General features: G+C 45.8%; 1 protein-coding gene across 3 annotated transcripts in view; it reads right to left on the reverse strand.

The window, feature by feature from the left end:
* bahd1 (bromo adjacent homology domain containing 1) overlaps window positions 1-16,423 on the reverse strand; it is a 67,776-nt gene that overhangs the window by 16,211 nt on the left and 35,142 nt on the right. For all 3 annotated transcript variants that reach the window (XM_023828244.2, XM_023828245.2, XM_023828246.2), the window contains one exon: window positions 7,966-9,591. In XM_023828244.2, the coding sequence (XP_023684012.2) occupies window positions 7,966-9,571 (1,606 nt within the window). In that variant the 5' untranslated portion in view covers window positions 9,572-9,591. The remainder of the gene's footprint in view (window positions 1-7,965; window positions 9,592-16,423) is intronic.

Genomic DNA, 16,423 nt, shown 5'->3' on the forward strand with positions numbered 1-16,423 from the left:
GATCTCCATCACTGATCTTGATGTGTTGGTAACAATCTGATACATTAAAAATACATATAAAAGTAGAGTTGTCATGATTATTTGATTAAACGCAATTACTTGATTATTAAAAAGCACTGCTCCAAATGTTCCTAAATGATTACTCAGCAATATGGCAGAAAGATTCAAATGAGCGAAAACATCATTTGTAAGGAAGCACTTCACATTAAAAGTAAATTAAATGCAGTCGTCTGTCACTATTGCAACATAGAACGTAAATAAATATCACCACAGCATGACTGCAATGCAAATACACCTTAAATGAAGACATTCAGGGTCAAAAGGACTCACCCAATAATGTGAGGTTAGCCACAGGTGTGTGATTGAGCCTCTCGGAGTAGCCTAGCCTGTGTTTGTCACCACTTTCACTTATTCTCAATTATTTTGCTTATGATTCCAGTATGTCAAAATAATCACTGCTAAAATAAAGGTTACAGCCCTGTCACTTAGCCGCATCATCTTGCATAATACGATACATAACCATATAATATTTTTAAATGTATTGTGTGTTTCTGAATAGGACTGAACAATACTGGGAAAAGTTCACACTGCAATATTTAAAGTTTTTTTAATATTCAATAGTTGAAAATCAACTATATAGCCAAATAGAACTTATTTACCAGCAAAGTCTGTTAATCAAGTTGGTGGTATTGCCGTTAGCTGTGGTAACAGACAAAGTAGGGCTGCATCTCCATGTGATCTAATTTCAAAATTTTAAACGGTTCACCTGCATTGTATTACATCAGCTGGACCAAAGCAAGAACTCATACCTTTTCCCCAGAGTCTCTCAAGCATCCCATAATTCTGCATTCTCTTTAAAAGGGTGCTTTTCCACAGCACCAGGTGTCTAACTTTTGGTACTTCAAGAAAGTACCAAAAAGTATGGTACTTAAAGGTGTTGGTTTTCCACTAGTGTAAATACTGGTACTGGCACTGAATGACATCACAGCAGGAGGCTGGGTATTTTGTGCTGAATTTGAAAAATGGGTGCAGTATGTTATAGGGCTGGACGATGTGCGATATTAATACCAGCATCGCATGTTGTGCACACGCAGTTCTGACATCGCTAGTCAGTTAGATTTAGATCAGGCTTTTTCTTAACATCAGTTCAGTATGGACATTATAGCGCAGGGAGTTGAGGTTTCGCTAAAACATTTTTACAGTCATAGGAAAAAAAAAAACCAAAACTTAACTTACCAGCTTTTGCAATTCTATTGATTATTCAGTTTAGCTGGTAGGCCTATATGTTTAAAAAATCTATTTAAAATTTACCATCACTGCTTTTGCATAAGCGCCGCATGCGTTCATCATAATCATTTTCATCCTTGCCATTTACATCCTTCCTAGATAGGTTTGTGACAAATTGATGTTGAACTCCTTTTTCCTTTTATAAATACCCCAATATTTATTACAACACAATGACATTGCAATACTTTAAAATCTTTCCAATACCATGCTGTCATAGTATATTATACAAAATACTTTATTTTTTTGTATGCTTTCCTGATCTCTGCTTCTTCCGACCAGATCACAGTTAAAGCTTGGTCACGTTATTTATCCCGAAATCCATTATCATGTTTATCGTCGTTTTCCAAGTTCGCAACTGCTTTCACGATGGCGGTTGTATCACGTTTCAGAAGCAGGTTATTTGCATAAGCAATTGACAAAGAAAGCATTTCAAATGCCACCCCAAAATAATAAAGTACCAATAAATTACCCCACTGGCACTTATGTTACTGGAACTTTTGGTTTGGCTGTTTTGGTTACCCTAACTGAGTAGCCAATTGAGCATTTTGTTTCTGTTAGAAACTGATATGCCGTCCTGGATCAAATCATGTTTTTGGCACAATCATGCTTTGTTGTGTTTACTTATGCAGTTTGAGTGCAACAAACATTTGAATTTGAGGAAAAAAAAAAATTGTTAGAATTGAGATCATGATTCTCTAAGAAAAAAAATCGTGATTCACATTTTTTTTCTCCAAAATCTTGCGGCCCTAACACAAAGCAGTGCCGGCAAATCACTTGCTTTTGCTCAATATTGTCTCGGTGTAATACAAAATATTTCAATACAGGCGAAGACGAATGTCTTTTCTGGACCAGTTTGCTCGTCTCCCGTTCGCTAATTTTTCTTTGATTTTTCACAAAGGCGCCACACGGTCCAGGAGTGAGTCCAACAGCAAGGATGAGAATGATTATGATCGTCTCAGAGAGCGCATGGAAAAAACGGCAAACTGTAGACGGATCTTCTTTAAACACATAATAGATAATGATGAAAAGAATCCATCAGTAAAATTACTAACCTTTCTAAATTTTGTTTCCTATTAGCAAAAATGTTTTAGCGCAACTTATTAATGATTTGAAGCGATAGTCAGCTGGGTTCACGGTCATTTCGATGTGGCAAATCCATGTGCATGAAATGCCACGTCAATTTTGACAACGCACTTTGTGCAAGCTTAGTATTGAGGGCGGCAGTGTCATAGTGACTAGAGCTGTTGTCACACACCGCCACTGAGTGCGGAGGTTGCATCTTCACCGCGTGTGGGTATGGCTTTTTGGCAGATTCTCTAGTTTCCTTCCATTGTCCAGAATCATGTAACTTAAATGAACTTGAGTCCCTACACTGACCGTATGTGTGGCTGAGTGGGCAACCCGCAATATCTCTTTCCTAGCACCAATAGCCATAACATAACAACTACATTATATTATATTAAATATAAACAATTACTTGATGAATCATCAGATTAAAATCCGTAAATTACTCGATTAGTGATATAATTGAGAGTTATAGCAGAAATACAAAGCAACTACTAATGTAGTAGATATTCACCCTTGTTGCAATGGAGTACGAGTCATCACAATACAATGCAATGCCTCGTCGGACACACCTGTAACACGCAACGAGAGATTTGCGAAGAGCTGGAGATGAGAGACTGTGCCTGAGAACAGTTTGGGGGGGCGGGGGTCTAAATATAAAATTATTGGTCAGCAGTTATTTGTCACATTTCTAAATAATAACGGCACAGGGCTTCTACTACAAATTTTATCATTATATATAATAAATCAGACTTTACCGATGCAAAGATCCTGAGTTCATCCCAAATTTTATTTAGTGCACACTTTTTAAAATCAGGGCGAGCGCATTGTGAACTTTTATGCTTGTGCACCGATGTGATTTGGTGAATCTTACCATCCCTATAGACACAACCAACACAGTACTATATAATTATGAATAGAGAAAATAAAATTCCTCTCTCTCTCTCTCTCACACTCACACACACACGGATTAGGTATCTATATCTTTATGGGGACCATTCACTCACACGCACAGTTTTAACACTTGCCAAACACCCAAAACTATACATCACTACATTTGCGAGGATTTGGCATGTGGCAAACTCAAGTTTTGCTTTTTGGAACTTCTCTGGATTTTCTTCCTTGAAAATTTTTATATCTGTGGTTGGTTGAATCCATGGATACGAAACCTGCAAATACACTGGTTTGCTTGTATATCATGGCTGTAAGGATTTAGGCAGCAAAATCAAACTGATAAATGGCACAAAAAATAATCTGGTTTCCCATATGCTGATTTTTAAAAGATTGGCCTATTATATAAATTTTATACCAAGTCTATGAACAAAATAAAATAGAAATGGTTTTTATAGTCTGTTTTACAGTATTTGGGTTGTTTAAAAATGGAATCTTCATAAATTCCCCCACCCCTGCATTAAATATCTTAGTTAAAAACAGCCACAAGAGCCATGCAAAGCATTTCTAGATATATCAAGCAAAATAGTCACTTATAAAATAGGCCACTTGACAGATTCTGTTCAATGTTTTTAAATGAGCCAATATTATGACAAAAAAAAATGTAGCTTAAAGATTGCACCGTTTAACTACTTCTTACACTTACTATGTAAGTATCTTTGTGAAAGAATACAAAGGCTGGGTTTCTCAATAGTGCTATTAACAGAGACACCAATTATGTCAGTGGTCTTCTGGAAACAGACCAATTAGATTTTCATTAATAGCAGGGCAGCAGTTGGGTACAGAAGGCTGTTCCGTAAATTGAAAAAACGTTACATGCGAATGCTCAACTTCCATACCAGCTAGACAGTCGCACAGAAGTTAAAAACATAGCCAGCCAAGTCTGCAATTAACAGGCATAAGTTACAGTTTTGTTTGGTATATAAATTCATACGCAGCTGCACACCACATATACTCAACGTACATACAATACATCGCTCATTAGCTAAGGGCAACCAGAGAAAATGTGAACTGCAGCTTTCGGAGACTTAATTCCCAGCCCCCCCCATTTCAGATAAGTACAATCTGTCACCTAGACTTGGCAGCTTACTGCCACCCGCACTGCTGCCAGAAAGGCCAAAAGCGGGCAGCATGCGGTCCCCTACTTCACATCCTGCTAAGCTTGTGTGCGTGTGTGGGGGAGGGGGGGGGGCTTGCAAGTGTTGGCTTGGAAGAATGATTCGCCACTCACAACTGGCAACCAGTATCTCACACACGAGTCCCACAGACCACCGACGCCGAGTGAAGGCAGCGCGAGCCAAACCTGGGGCAGGCGCCGTCCCCGGCCCCTCACACCCCCGCCACCACCTTTGCGGATGGAAGCCAATTTGTTGCACCGCTGGTGGTTTCCAGCCGGCGTCGGCAGACGACACGACCCCGATTCACACCACAGCCCGGGCGGCAGAATCCAGCCCCGGCGCCTCCCCATCTGCTCTCCTTTGTAGCGGTTCGCCGTAGATCTCGACGTTACAAACGGTCATCCTAAGAGACGGCTTCTCACTCGGTCCTCTCTACCAAGCGTGTCGGAGTGTGCAGGCTGCTAGGAGAACAGCCCAGAACGCTCGTGCCACCCGAAGCCTTTGCTGCAGTTCGAGGATAGAAGAGCTACACACAGCAAGCAGCGACATCTAACACTTTTCCCAACCTTTTTCCTGCAATTGCACACGTTCCATAAGGCAGCGTATTTGTGCCGTGAGATACCAGTTGAAAAACGCTGGTCTAATTAACGTCAAAAAGTTAAAATGTTTAGCACCCAGCACCATGAGTCTAAGTGACATCACAAGCAGAGCTGATGCACTATGCATCTGTGGTGAAATGTCCTCAGATCATTGGTCCTTCACCTCGATCCTCGACTCACGGAATGGTGATCTACCAACTTGATGCCTCATTTAAGGCTAACATTTCAATAATGTCCCAGATCCATTTTTTGGTCCAAAAAGAAGAGGATTTTAGCAGAATTGTCACTGCCAACCAGTGAAGCTGCGATGCCACATTGCTGAAGACACCATCTCCCAGGACAACAGTTGACTGTATGTCACATTATGGGCCAAGCTACCATACCATAAACATTTAATAGTCTTCCTATAATGTTCAAAGTAATCAAATCTTAAAAATATACACTAATAATCATGCTGCTGCAAAGTCAAAGGAGACACTTTCAATTAACAAGGATCACTTCATACATGAAAGCTAACAAAGCACAATGGTCGTAGAAGAGCTCATTTGCTTGAATTGTTAACAAGGCATTGTTGTGGGGGGGGGGGGGGGGGGGTTATTTCAGTATTAAAACCATGCCAGTCAAAAATAAATAAATAAATTAGCTTCATGCGGGACCACAATGTCCAAAAATGACTCGTGAGGAAAAACTGATCAACGGAAGGAAATCACAGTTTCACACAATCGGAATTCACTGCCTGGTCAGCTACACCTAGCAGTTCTACAGGCAGAAAACAACAAGATAAGCAAAGAGTACAATAGAGTAAGAGCTGGTCAGTCAGTCATTAAAAAGGAAGAAAAAAATGTACACGGCAATCTAGTTGATCAAAGGTACCTAAGCATTACTTCCTTACTCCTAGTTATAAACTTACAAACTCAAACACCTTGTTTTAAGAGTATTTTTTTGCATGTCAGGGCAAGGTTTCATTCTACCGGAGGATCCCATTGCATTTGAAGCACATGGAGCTAATAAAGAAGATTTAGTGGTTGCAAATCATCAGCCATAATTTACTGAAGCCAAATCCTCTCATGGGGAGTTCAGCCCGTTTTACTACTTCGAGCACGAGACAGTGAAAGCATTTCACCATGCAAAGATCATTTTCCCCCAGCCCAGGTAGTCGCAGCCATAATATGTAGCTTAGAGTCACTTCACTTCCTCTTGCGAAGAATATCTTTACTGCCTTCTCCCTCTATGTAAATTCTGACATTGTTAGTTGAGTAGATTAAAGGACCAGTCCAGCGCAAATGCAGCAAAGAATTCCACAATCTTTCAGAACCCACTCGGTATTTTAACGTTCCCAAAATGCAAGTCGAAATCCTGTGGGTGTGCCCAAGTAAAGCAGCAACTACACACAATTGCCTCTTGCCATGTATAAAATGTTTTCCGAGTTGCAAGGGGGTGGAAAATTGCCAGAAGCTTTCCATTTCATGGGAAGTTAAGCTGGAGAATTTTGGAAATATTGCAAGTTGGAAACTTTCCATGGGAATTAACAGGAATATATGGGAATTAATGGGAAAATTCCCAGAATTTTGCAACCCTATTTTCAACCCTGTCTATTAGTGTAATTGGTAAATGATTTGTCCTTCAAAAGTCATTTTCTAAATAACTATAGTCATTCCTACATTTGACATGAACTGATGCTTCTAAACAAAACACACAGAAAGGCGGAACTGCCATTTGTCAACTTTCCTTAGTTGATAATCAGCCCCAAGATGGAATCACCCCCACTGCAGGCTAAATCCAGCTGCCTAGCTGACATGTCGACCCAAAGAGACTTACAGCTTCACCCATTTATCTGACATTATACCGGAAAGGCTCAGATTAAATGGCCTTGCAGTAGGACCCCCCCCCCGGGACATGAGTGCACGCCCCATGAGAGTCCCCCAGGTCTTTAACCAACATTGTATCAGCTGCCCATCCGACACTCATTAAACACCCATTAAATCAAACGGGTAACTGGTATCTCATATTCATGGGACGTCTCTGCACTGGAATCATTCGCTTGAAAGTGCTTTTCATATGCCGGTTATTAGCAATTGCGCTACACTGCAGCCATCTGTCTAAAGCTATTTCTTTATTCACTCTGTCCCATTGACAAACAGGCAGATTTTAAAAGGTAACCGGCCGAATAAAGCGTAACAATTTACCCAATTGTCCATGAGCCATTTAATTAGCAGTGAGATTTTCATTTATTTCATTTTTTTTACATTAACGGGCAGACAAAATGTCCGATCATATGGTGACAGAAGCATCTAAACACAACAGCCATACAATCAAACGGGGAACAACTGGAAGTTACAGGGAAAACAGGACGTGCAGCAGCAGAGCCACAGAAGAGGAGGGAGGTACTTCACCAGGCAGATCATAAACCCTGTAGGCTTTAGAGGTGCCAAACGCGCCGACGACTGGCAAACACCTGTGCGTCACAAATACATCTGACCATGTCTATGCACCATCCACTACGGCTTGAGTAAGTCAATTTAAAAAAAGTTTTAGATATTTTGGCAGTCAGTGGTGATAAACGTGGCTGTAAGGGGAGGCCGACTCAAACATAAGATAACTCTGTCCATCTGTCACCAGCAGCCACTGCCCTGACACATCCTGAGGGAATTCCATTACACACCGACAAACGAGACCTTACGCCTTGTTTTCCAAGTAAATGTGTTGGCCTCTGTTGTCATCTAGGGGCATTCCAGATCTGGTTTATTTTTGTTAGATTTATGATTATATCTATGTACCTCCCATACGGTACACACTTATTCGTGGGAGATTCCTACCGTAATGAAAATACAGGATGACGTGATGGAGTTCCCCTTCCAGGGATTTAACATATTAAAAAAAGTCAAAAACCCACTTAGCCACAAAATCACATGGAACAAACATGAGCATCCTCTCATCCATCTTACCTGTTTTAATTTTGTGGGCGCACCCTGAGCAACTAGAGCTGTAGGAGCACCTCCTACTGGCAAGAGGCTGAACTGCCCTGTAGGCGTAGCCGCCGACCCCGCAGGCCTCACCGAAGCAGGGCGATGCGACGGAGCCGCAGAAGGCTGGGTGGGGGATTCCTGAGGGGTGGGGGCTGGGCACCCCGCTGGGGCACAGCTTGAGGGGTGGCATTGTTGGGGCGGGGTATGGGATGGGGCTAGTGCTAATGGGGGTCAGTGAGGCCCCCTGATGAGGGATGTGGACGTAGAAGCAGGAGAGGCAGGGGTAGGAATGGCCGTCGGCCGTGTACGCCGTGTGCGCCAGGGGGTGGTGCCGGGGGCGGAACTCCTGCTTGACGGAAGAGGCGGAGCGCTCCTCAGGTTCGCCGTAGGCCTGCGGGCCCAGGAACAGAGCCAGTCTGTGGTAGTCCATGATCTTCTCTTGGGTGCAACAGTAGTAGGGGATCACCTCCGTCTCCGTCTGCTCCTCTTTGACGGCCTTCATGGGGTAGCCGAGCACCGTCCGGCACTGGTAGCCCGGTTTGGGGAAGCCGCCAGCCACTGTGGTCCCCGCCCACTCCGCCTCAGGCTGTAGGACCTCACGGCTGCACAGCGCACATCCTCCCCCTGGCAGCGCCGGCTGCGGGTGCACATGCGGCCGGGGCCGCTGCTTGCGCGATTTAGGGTGGAGCGGCTTGCCCCGGGTGCCCCTGCATGCCTCCCTGCAGTCAGCCTTTAGCCTCCGCTTGCCGCCCGCAGAGGTGCTGGTCAGCTTCAGCAGGGCAGCGGCGTTGAGCCCCGCCAGACGCCTGGGGGCCGGCTCGTCCAGGCTGAGCCCCGCCAGACCGTCACCGTCCACTCTGGCCTTCTTGGCCGGCTTGGGGCTTCCACTACGCTCAGCTTTCTGGGGGCCCCTGTGGCCGTCCTGGCCCTTGCGGGGGGCCCCCTCATCCCTCGCCGGCTCGGAGGGGGCCCCGCTTTCCCCGCTGTGCCGCTGGCCCTGCTGCTGCTGCTGCTGCTTTTTGGCGTTGCGGGCAGCCTGCTGTGGATCCTCCAGGAGCAGACTGTTGACCGCCTCTGCATTCAGCGAGGCCACCCTGCGCTTTCGGGGCTCGGGAGGCGGGGGGCTGTGGTCCGATTCCTCCGCCTTGGCTTTGGACTCCGGTGCCGGGGCTCGTCCCGAGCTTTTGCCACAGCCCTGATGCCCCATCCTCCGCTGGCCGGGCCGGCACCCCCGCTCCTCCACGCTGCCTGGCGGAGTCATGTGACCCACCTCCTGCTCCTCGTCGCTCTGCACCGTACCTCCAGATTCCAGGCGGGTGAGCAGCACGTGGCAGTTCCGGGTGCCCACCTCGGGCATACCCATCCTGCCCCTGAGCGGGTACAGTTTCCTGTCTTTGTCTACACTCTGATCCTTGACGTCCTTAGCCCCGCCTCTCTTGGCCACACCCTGCTTGGTCCTGCTGCCTCGCACAGGGCACTCTGGCCAGGCTCCGCCCATTGTCTCACCATGCGGCCCACCCCCCACCTGGTCCCGGGCTTCGCTCTGGTACTGGCTCAGGGAATCTTTTTGCCTCGCGTGGGTCATCACATAATTCCACACAGAGCCTGCAGAGAGAAACAGAACAGCGATTAAACTCGGGTGCGCGGGCGTTTCAACGAGTTAGTCTTAGACTAGGCCTTATGCATTCATTTTAAGCAGAGATCTCTTAAATTATGATTTTTACATAAATGTTACCCCATAGTAAGAGACATCCTTGAATTATTCCTACATAATACAAATCTCCACACACACACACACACATCCAGTCTCCTGACTGGATCTTTCTCCGATCACTCTGAGATGGACATACAGACAGACACGCATGCATTTCCTCTGGGGGGCACCGCCAGCCGGGGAGGTCGCCGATCACGCATGTGGCACTAAGCCCATCAGACACACTCACATGTCATACCCTCGACCATCTGAGACACAGCGTAATCTGTCACGGCAGAGTGGGGAGATCGACACTGCCACGAATGGACATCATATCACAAGAATCTGACACCTCTCTTAGCATCACAATACAGCAACCAAACGCAACGCCCAAACACAGCAACCGAATGCAGTTCCCGCTATCGAAGAATTCATCCAACCGTTATCCATGACCGCTTATCCAAGCAGCATCATGGCGAGTCTGGAGCCCATCCCAGGTAGCACAGGGGACGCCCTGGATGGGAAGGCAGCCCATCACAGAGCGCAGAGTCACATGATACTGCCAAGTCACATGATACTGCCAAGTCACATGATACTGCCAAGTCACATGATACTGCCAATGTAGAAACATCTGCTTGGCTGGCAGTATGCTTTTGAGGCAGAGGACCCAGAACACGGGAGAACATGCAGATTCCACACGCAGACTGCGAGAACAGAGCCCTCAAACCTGGAAGTGTGGGGCTAACCGACGTGCTACCACACCACCAGCCATCACAATGGCATAAAAACACAAAGCCCTTTGATGAGTGTTGAAAGGCACATCTAAACGTGCAGGGTGCTTCATCTAACCGCTCTAACCACCACGTGACATTTAGCTTAACATTCATCTCGAACCCGAAAAGCGGCGCGATGATTTAGACGGCCAGTTCCAACGTGCCGTCATCCTCTCCGTCGCACCCCGGCAGCCGATCCAGGCGCCGTGTCTCCTAGCAACCCCTCTAACGCGTGTCTTCCACGCAAGTGGGTAGCGAGCAGCCGCACCTTCACCGAGCAGCCGCGCCGATGTGGAGAACACTCACAAATAGTGATTCTGGAAAATAGGCAAGTGACGTCCACATCCTTGTGGGTGGGGATCTGTTAGCGGTCCCATTCCAAAAAAAAATAAATATACAAAAAAAGTCGACATATCACCAACTGTGACACCGTGTACATCAACAACGGATAGGAGATGAGCAGCGTGAGCCATCCTGCAGATCCTGTCACCATGTTCTGGAACATTACCACCTCAAAGCCACGCGGATGTCTGGTAGACACAACACACCAGACAGTACTGGGAAACTCTCTGGCATAAAGCATTAAAAACTGCTGACTCTCTAAATATACCATTAAACTGGGTGTTTTTTAATGCACCATCATACTGAAGAGTGGGTAAAATTATCATAGAGGCAAGGCGGTAAGGGATTACGGCATTTAATGATGACGGACAGGCAAGAATACCGCAGACCCTAATTTACCCTGAACTTACTCTTCTATTTAAAGAAATATATGCAGGTATCAAATTCAAATCAAACTTTAAAATCGACTTCAAGGGTCTCACACCCAACAACCTGTGGTTTCAGGCACAGGAGCCCGTCATGGTCTGAAGAGCAAACGCAGCACCTGACGGCTCAGAGCCACTGCGCGAGATCGAGTGCCCTGTGGTCAGAAAACCACAATTAGCAAACATGCCACCTTAACACTCCAGCCGTGAGTTTGCTGATTGGACTGCGAGACAAACGAGCCTGTGATTTGTACTCAGTAAATTCACATCTAATCAGAATCCATCCATTTTCTGTACCCGCTTGTCTATCCCGGAAGCTACGGGCGCAAGGCAGGGAACAACACACTTACACGCCATTCATTCTCACATGCATACCTACAGGCAATTCGGTAAGACCAATTAACCTCAGCAAGGTTCTTGGACAGAGGGGGGGCGGGGGACTGGAGTACCTGGAGGAAACCCCACGATGACACACGGAGAACATGCAATCTCCACACAGATAGAGCCATGGCAGAGAGTCGAACCCTGGTCCCAGAGGTGCTAACCACTGCACCACCATGCCGCCCTCTAATCAGTATCAAATCAGCGAAATACTTTCAGTGTCCTTTTCTGGTGGACCCACAGCAAGTAAAGCCTGTTGGTTCTGGACAGTAGAACCCCAGCTAGCCCTTAAAGTCCAAAGGGAGTTTGAAGCCCACCTGGCACCACGGGAAACCTCACCGCTGATCCCAGTAAAATGCCAGGTCACATCCTCTGCGCCTCCTCAAAATGTGGTCAGTTTGATCAGCAGGGCCAGGAGAACCAGCCTCCGCAAAGGCAGTACGGAAATCCCTCTTGGGTGTGGTGCTGTTGACCCTTCACCCCAGCCCCCCATCGTGGGTTAGAACAACAGAACCCCCTCCCCTCCCCCCCACAGCTCATGCTGCTGTGTGAATACCAAGTGCTGGAGGATACCCCATTTGTCCAAAAAAAAAAAAAGGGGAGCTACTGCGCAGCCCATGGTCGCAAACGACAGCACACAAAGCCCGACTGTCTGGCTGCGCCGACGGAGAGCCCAGTGCCAGGAGGAGCTGTCTGACAAAGAGGCCGATTTTCCATGGGGTGCAGTGCTTGCATTCGTTTTACGGTGCAGAGGCCCGCGATGTGAGGGCCTACAGGAAGCCCGTGAAATTAACGGGGGGGGGGTTGTTTAAGAAACCAAGTTGTCAGATTGGACTGAATGCCCTTTTTTGGGGTAGAGAAAGAGGGCATAATGGCTGCCCCAGTCGCCACGGGCAACTTCACGAGACTCCATGACGACTCCACCCAGAGTCATTTCGCTACTGGAAGTAAAAAGTGTGCGACTTTCATACGATCTTAAGCTACTATTTAGCTTCTGGTCCCGTCTTCCCAACCCGTAAGGCTCCCGTTCGCATGCCACGGGAAAGATGGATCTCCAGCGAAGGTGACGGCATGCAGCGGAATAAGCGCCGCTGTGCTCGTTAGTGTGGGATAACGAGGGCTGGCGGGGAAGGCCCGGGAGACGGAGCTGGCTGCAGACGGCCGAACGACAGCGGGCAGATGCGTATCGTTAAACCGGGCCAGCAACACCGAACAGTCTGTACTCACCAGGAAGACTGACTACACCCAAGTGCAGAATTTTGTTAAAGGGAAGACTGAAATCAATACAGCGGGCTAATCTAAAACAAAAACAACAAAAAGAGACTCACTCGGCATGTCATTTAGTTTGCAAACAATCTGTATTAATGTCCTAGACAGATATCAAACAGACATCACAAGTGGAACTGGTACCTCAGTAAAAAGACAGATTTTTGCAACATTAACATTCACCAAAGCCGAAAGCTACAACAGAACTCGGAACCGTTTCCCGGAGTTCAAATATTAATTTTATTCTGCTCGGCCGATACGTTTACCCAGACCTACTTATGATTGTACCAACTTCTCTGATATTCAGCCCATGCCAGGCGTCCCTGCTAAAGCAGAACCTGAGACTCAGCCACAGCGACACCAGAGGCTCACTATACGTCTCATTAAACCATTTTAATTTTTAAAAATTACATTTGTTAGCATTCAACAAAATCGCTTTGAAAAATCACTAACTTTCGTTACACCCCAGCACTAAATAAAGAGAGCTGAAGGCTTGGGAAGCCAGCGGAATGGGAGGCGTCCAGCGCCTGACCGCCAGGAATCAGCACAAAATGACGAGGGCTGTCTAGGTTAACTACAGATAATCTCCACTTCTCTACGGTAAAGCTCAAGGGGAAATTACCTGCTATGCAATATATTTTGCCTGTTACAGACATCTCGCCCAGTATCCCTCGGATTATATTACATAAAGATACTGCATCAAATATATATAAAAAAAAGACAAGTATTAGCTGTTGCTGTTTACTTACAGTATCTGGTGTTGCTGCTCTCTCTCTCTATCATATATGCTCATGTGAGCTGTAATCATTAATGAATACTACAACATGGGTGACAATAATTAAGTACTAATAATTAGTTGGTCAGTTTCATTTAAAGGGGTCAGTAAGTTATTTTTGATTAATTTATTATTATAGCAAGTATCTATTTGGTAACATGAAATACTAATCAGTGATGTAAAAAGAAACGTGTGGTATTTTGCACACTCATGTCAGTCTTTACAGTATCTGCTCAACTATTTCTACATGCTATTTGCCCCCCACCCCCCGAAAAAAAAAAAACACCGTCACAGTGCTCTATCACGCACTGTCATGGACCTGTATGGAACACAAGGCTCCCAGTGCATTTCCATGACGGCCAGGCAATTCACTCCCTTCAAGAGTGCAGGCCAACCAACTAATTTTTTTCTAGAAAAACCTGTACATCACATATTTCCTCCCATCTGTTTCTATGAGATAAAGCCAAATGAAATTATGCAGATTTGTTCTAATTACGAGCTCAGCAAGTGACTGCGGCCCACCCACCCCCACACGTGCGGATTCTTCAATCTAGCGTCACTCCTCGGCCGCGGTGGAAAGCACCGCAAACACCTGACGTCGATTCGGCACGGGAGGTGAAGTCGGGGCCACGCTGCTGTGGGGAAACGCCGCTACTGACCGTCTGTGGAGGCTCGCTAGAGAGTCCCGCCTTCGGGAACGTGTGAATAAAGCACGACTCAGACCTGCGAGTAAACATACCCTGTCCTCAGGGCCCCTGGGAAAGGTACGGGCACATCGGGGAGGGAGGAGGCCTCGTGGAATCAGAATCACCGCAGATGAGAATCCAGGGGCTTTCATTCAGCACAAAGGTGACTTGCTTTTCTTTTTTTAAACCTACGAGTTATCCATCCATCCATGCATCCATCTCCTGACTGCTTATCCTGGGCAGATTCACAAGTATCTGGAGCCTGTCCCAGGCAGCATAGCGTTCAGGGGCAAACCCTGGTCAGAATGCCAGTCCATCATAGGCACACTCACACCCACAGAATCATGCTCTGACCGCAATCTAACAAGGCCAACTAGCCTAAACTCTTGAAACCAGAGCATCTGGAGAAAATCCACATAACACGGGGAGAACATAGAATCCTATACACTCACACAGCCCTAACCCTATCCCTGAAGGTGTGAGGGAACAATGAATCCCAAAGAGTCACTATGACACTCCACCTGCAGTGACTGGTTCACTAATTTGCTTCATACTGGGTTTCAGTGGATAAATGTAATCATATATGTGGAAGAAGCAGTGTGTCACTGGGCACAATGCTGAGCTTTAAGTTAAAAAGATAATAGAACAGAATAATAACAATGATCATGATAAATATGGTCTGCTAGCAGAACTGACTCACACAAAACTTCCATGAAAACTTTCACATTAACAAAACAAAAGGAAAAAAAAAAAACTTCAGGAAAATGTCTCTTATCCTGAACATCTCACATTTCCAGAGAAGTTTACAGCAGAGCCTGATAAGCATCTGGACAAGTATGGCTGTTCCGTCTAACCACCAGGACTTGGCCACTCGAACAATTCAAACTCCCAGAAGAATCGCGTTTTCAGCGGAGGTATCAGTTTGTTGCCAAGTGGACAGTTGCAGGAACAGTGCTTATGTCATCAGTACCACATTGCATTGGGGGGGGGGGGGACCAGTTGCCTGATTCCCATTTTACAAGGGCAGCAAACAGCTGCACAGATAATTCAGCACTGAGGAAATAAAATCTACTCTATACTGTGGTGTCTGCTTAAATTAAATTGAGCAACTCCCATTGAATCAGAGTATTGCTTATTAAATATACTGTGGTTTCTGGACTGGATTGGAGTGGAATTTGTAATACGAGCTTAGCATTTGTGGAAGGTACCAGTGCCTATACCAATACTCAACAAATACAGGCACCAAGAGGCACACAGTGTCACCGTAGTTACGGATCATTCTGTTTGCTCATTCCATACATTGCGATTTAGAAGTGAAATTTCCATGTCTAAGCATAGAAACTTCCACCCAACAGCCATGGAAGCACCTAGTGGTGCCTCATGCTGGTGCCACCAGCTGTGTCGAAACCTCCACTACAGAACAGAATATCTCTCCCTCACTTGCTCTCCCTCGCCCTCTCTCTCCAGTGGTGACAAACTTCAAAATGACTGAAGCGAAACACACTGCTCGGTAACATGTCTCAACTGTGCTTTCAGAGCCCCGGACAGATCCTGAATGGTACGCTTCTTAAAGAGGTGCTTGAGAAAAAAAAAATCTATCATGACTGAAGAGGGAAAGAGGAAAATGGAGTTTAAATACCTTAACAAACCCAATTCATGGTTTCTGAAGGGAAAATTCTCACCGCGCCACCATGTAAATAAATCATTTACAATACGCACCAGCTGAAAGCAGCGCGGAAATAAAAACCAGGAGATTCTGGTTTTATATGACACTAACTAGCAGAGAACATCTACATAAAATGATTAAGTATCTTCTACCAACAGCAGAATCACCTCCACAATTAAATCACACCCACCCACGCACCCATCAATAGAAAAGCAGACGTGACTGTAACCTTAACTGCTTGTAATGTTTTTACCTTTTATTTTCTATTCAAACCTACTAGCTGAACTGCCCTGCTATTCACTAGAAAAGTTATATGAAATGTTTCAATCATACCCATTCTTCACTTAATCTGAAATGTGAACTTGTTTCTGTGTGGATTTTTATCTATCAACCATTGTCACTACGTCCTTGATCAAATATAAACAAACAA

The sequence above is a fragment of the Paramormyrops kingsleyae genome, chromosome 14, assembly GCF_048594095.1.
Source record: "Paramormyrops kingsleyae isolate MSU_618 chromosome 14, PKINGS_0.4, whole genome shotgun sequence".
Lineage (NCBI taxonomy): Eukaryota > Metazoa > Chordata > Actinopteri > Osteoglossiformes > Mormyridae > Paramormyrops > Paramormyrops kingsleyae.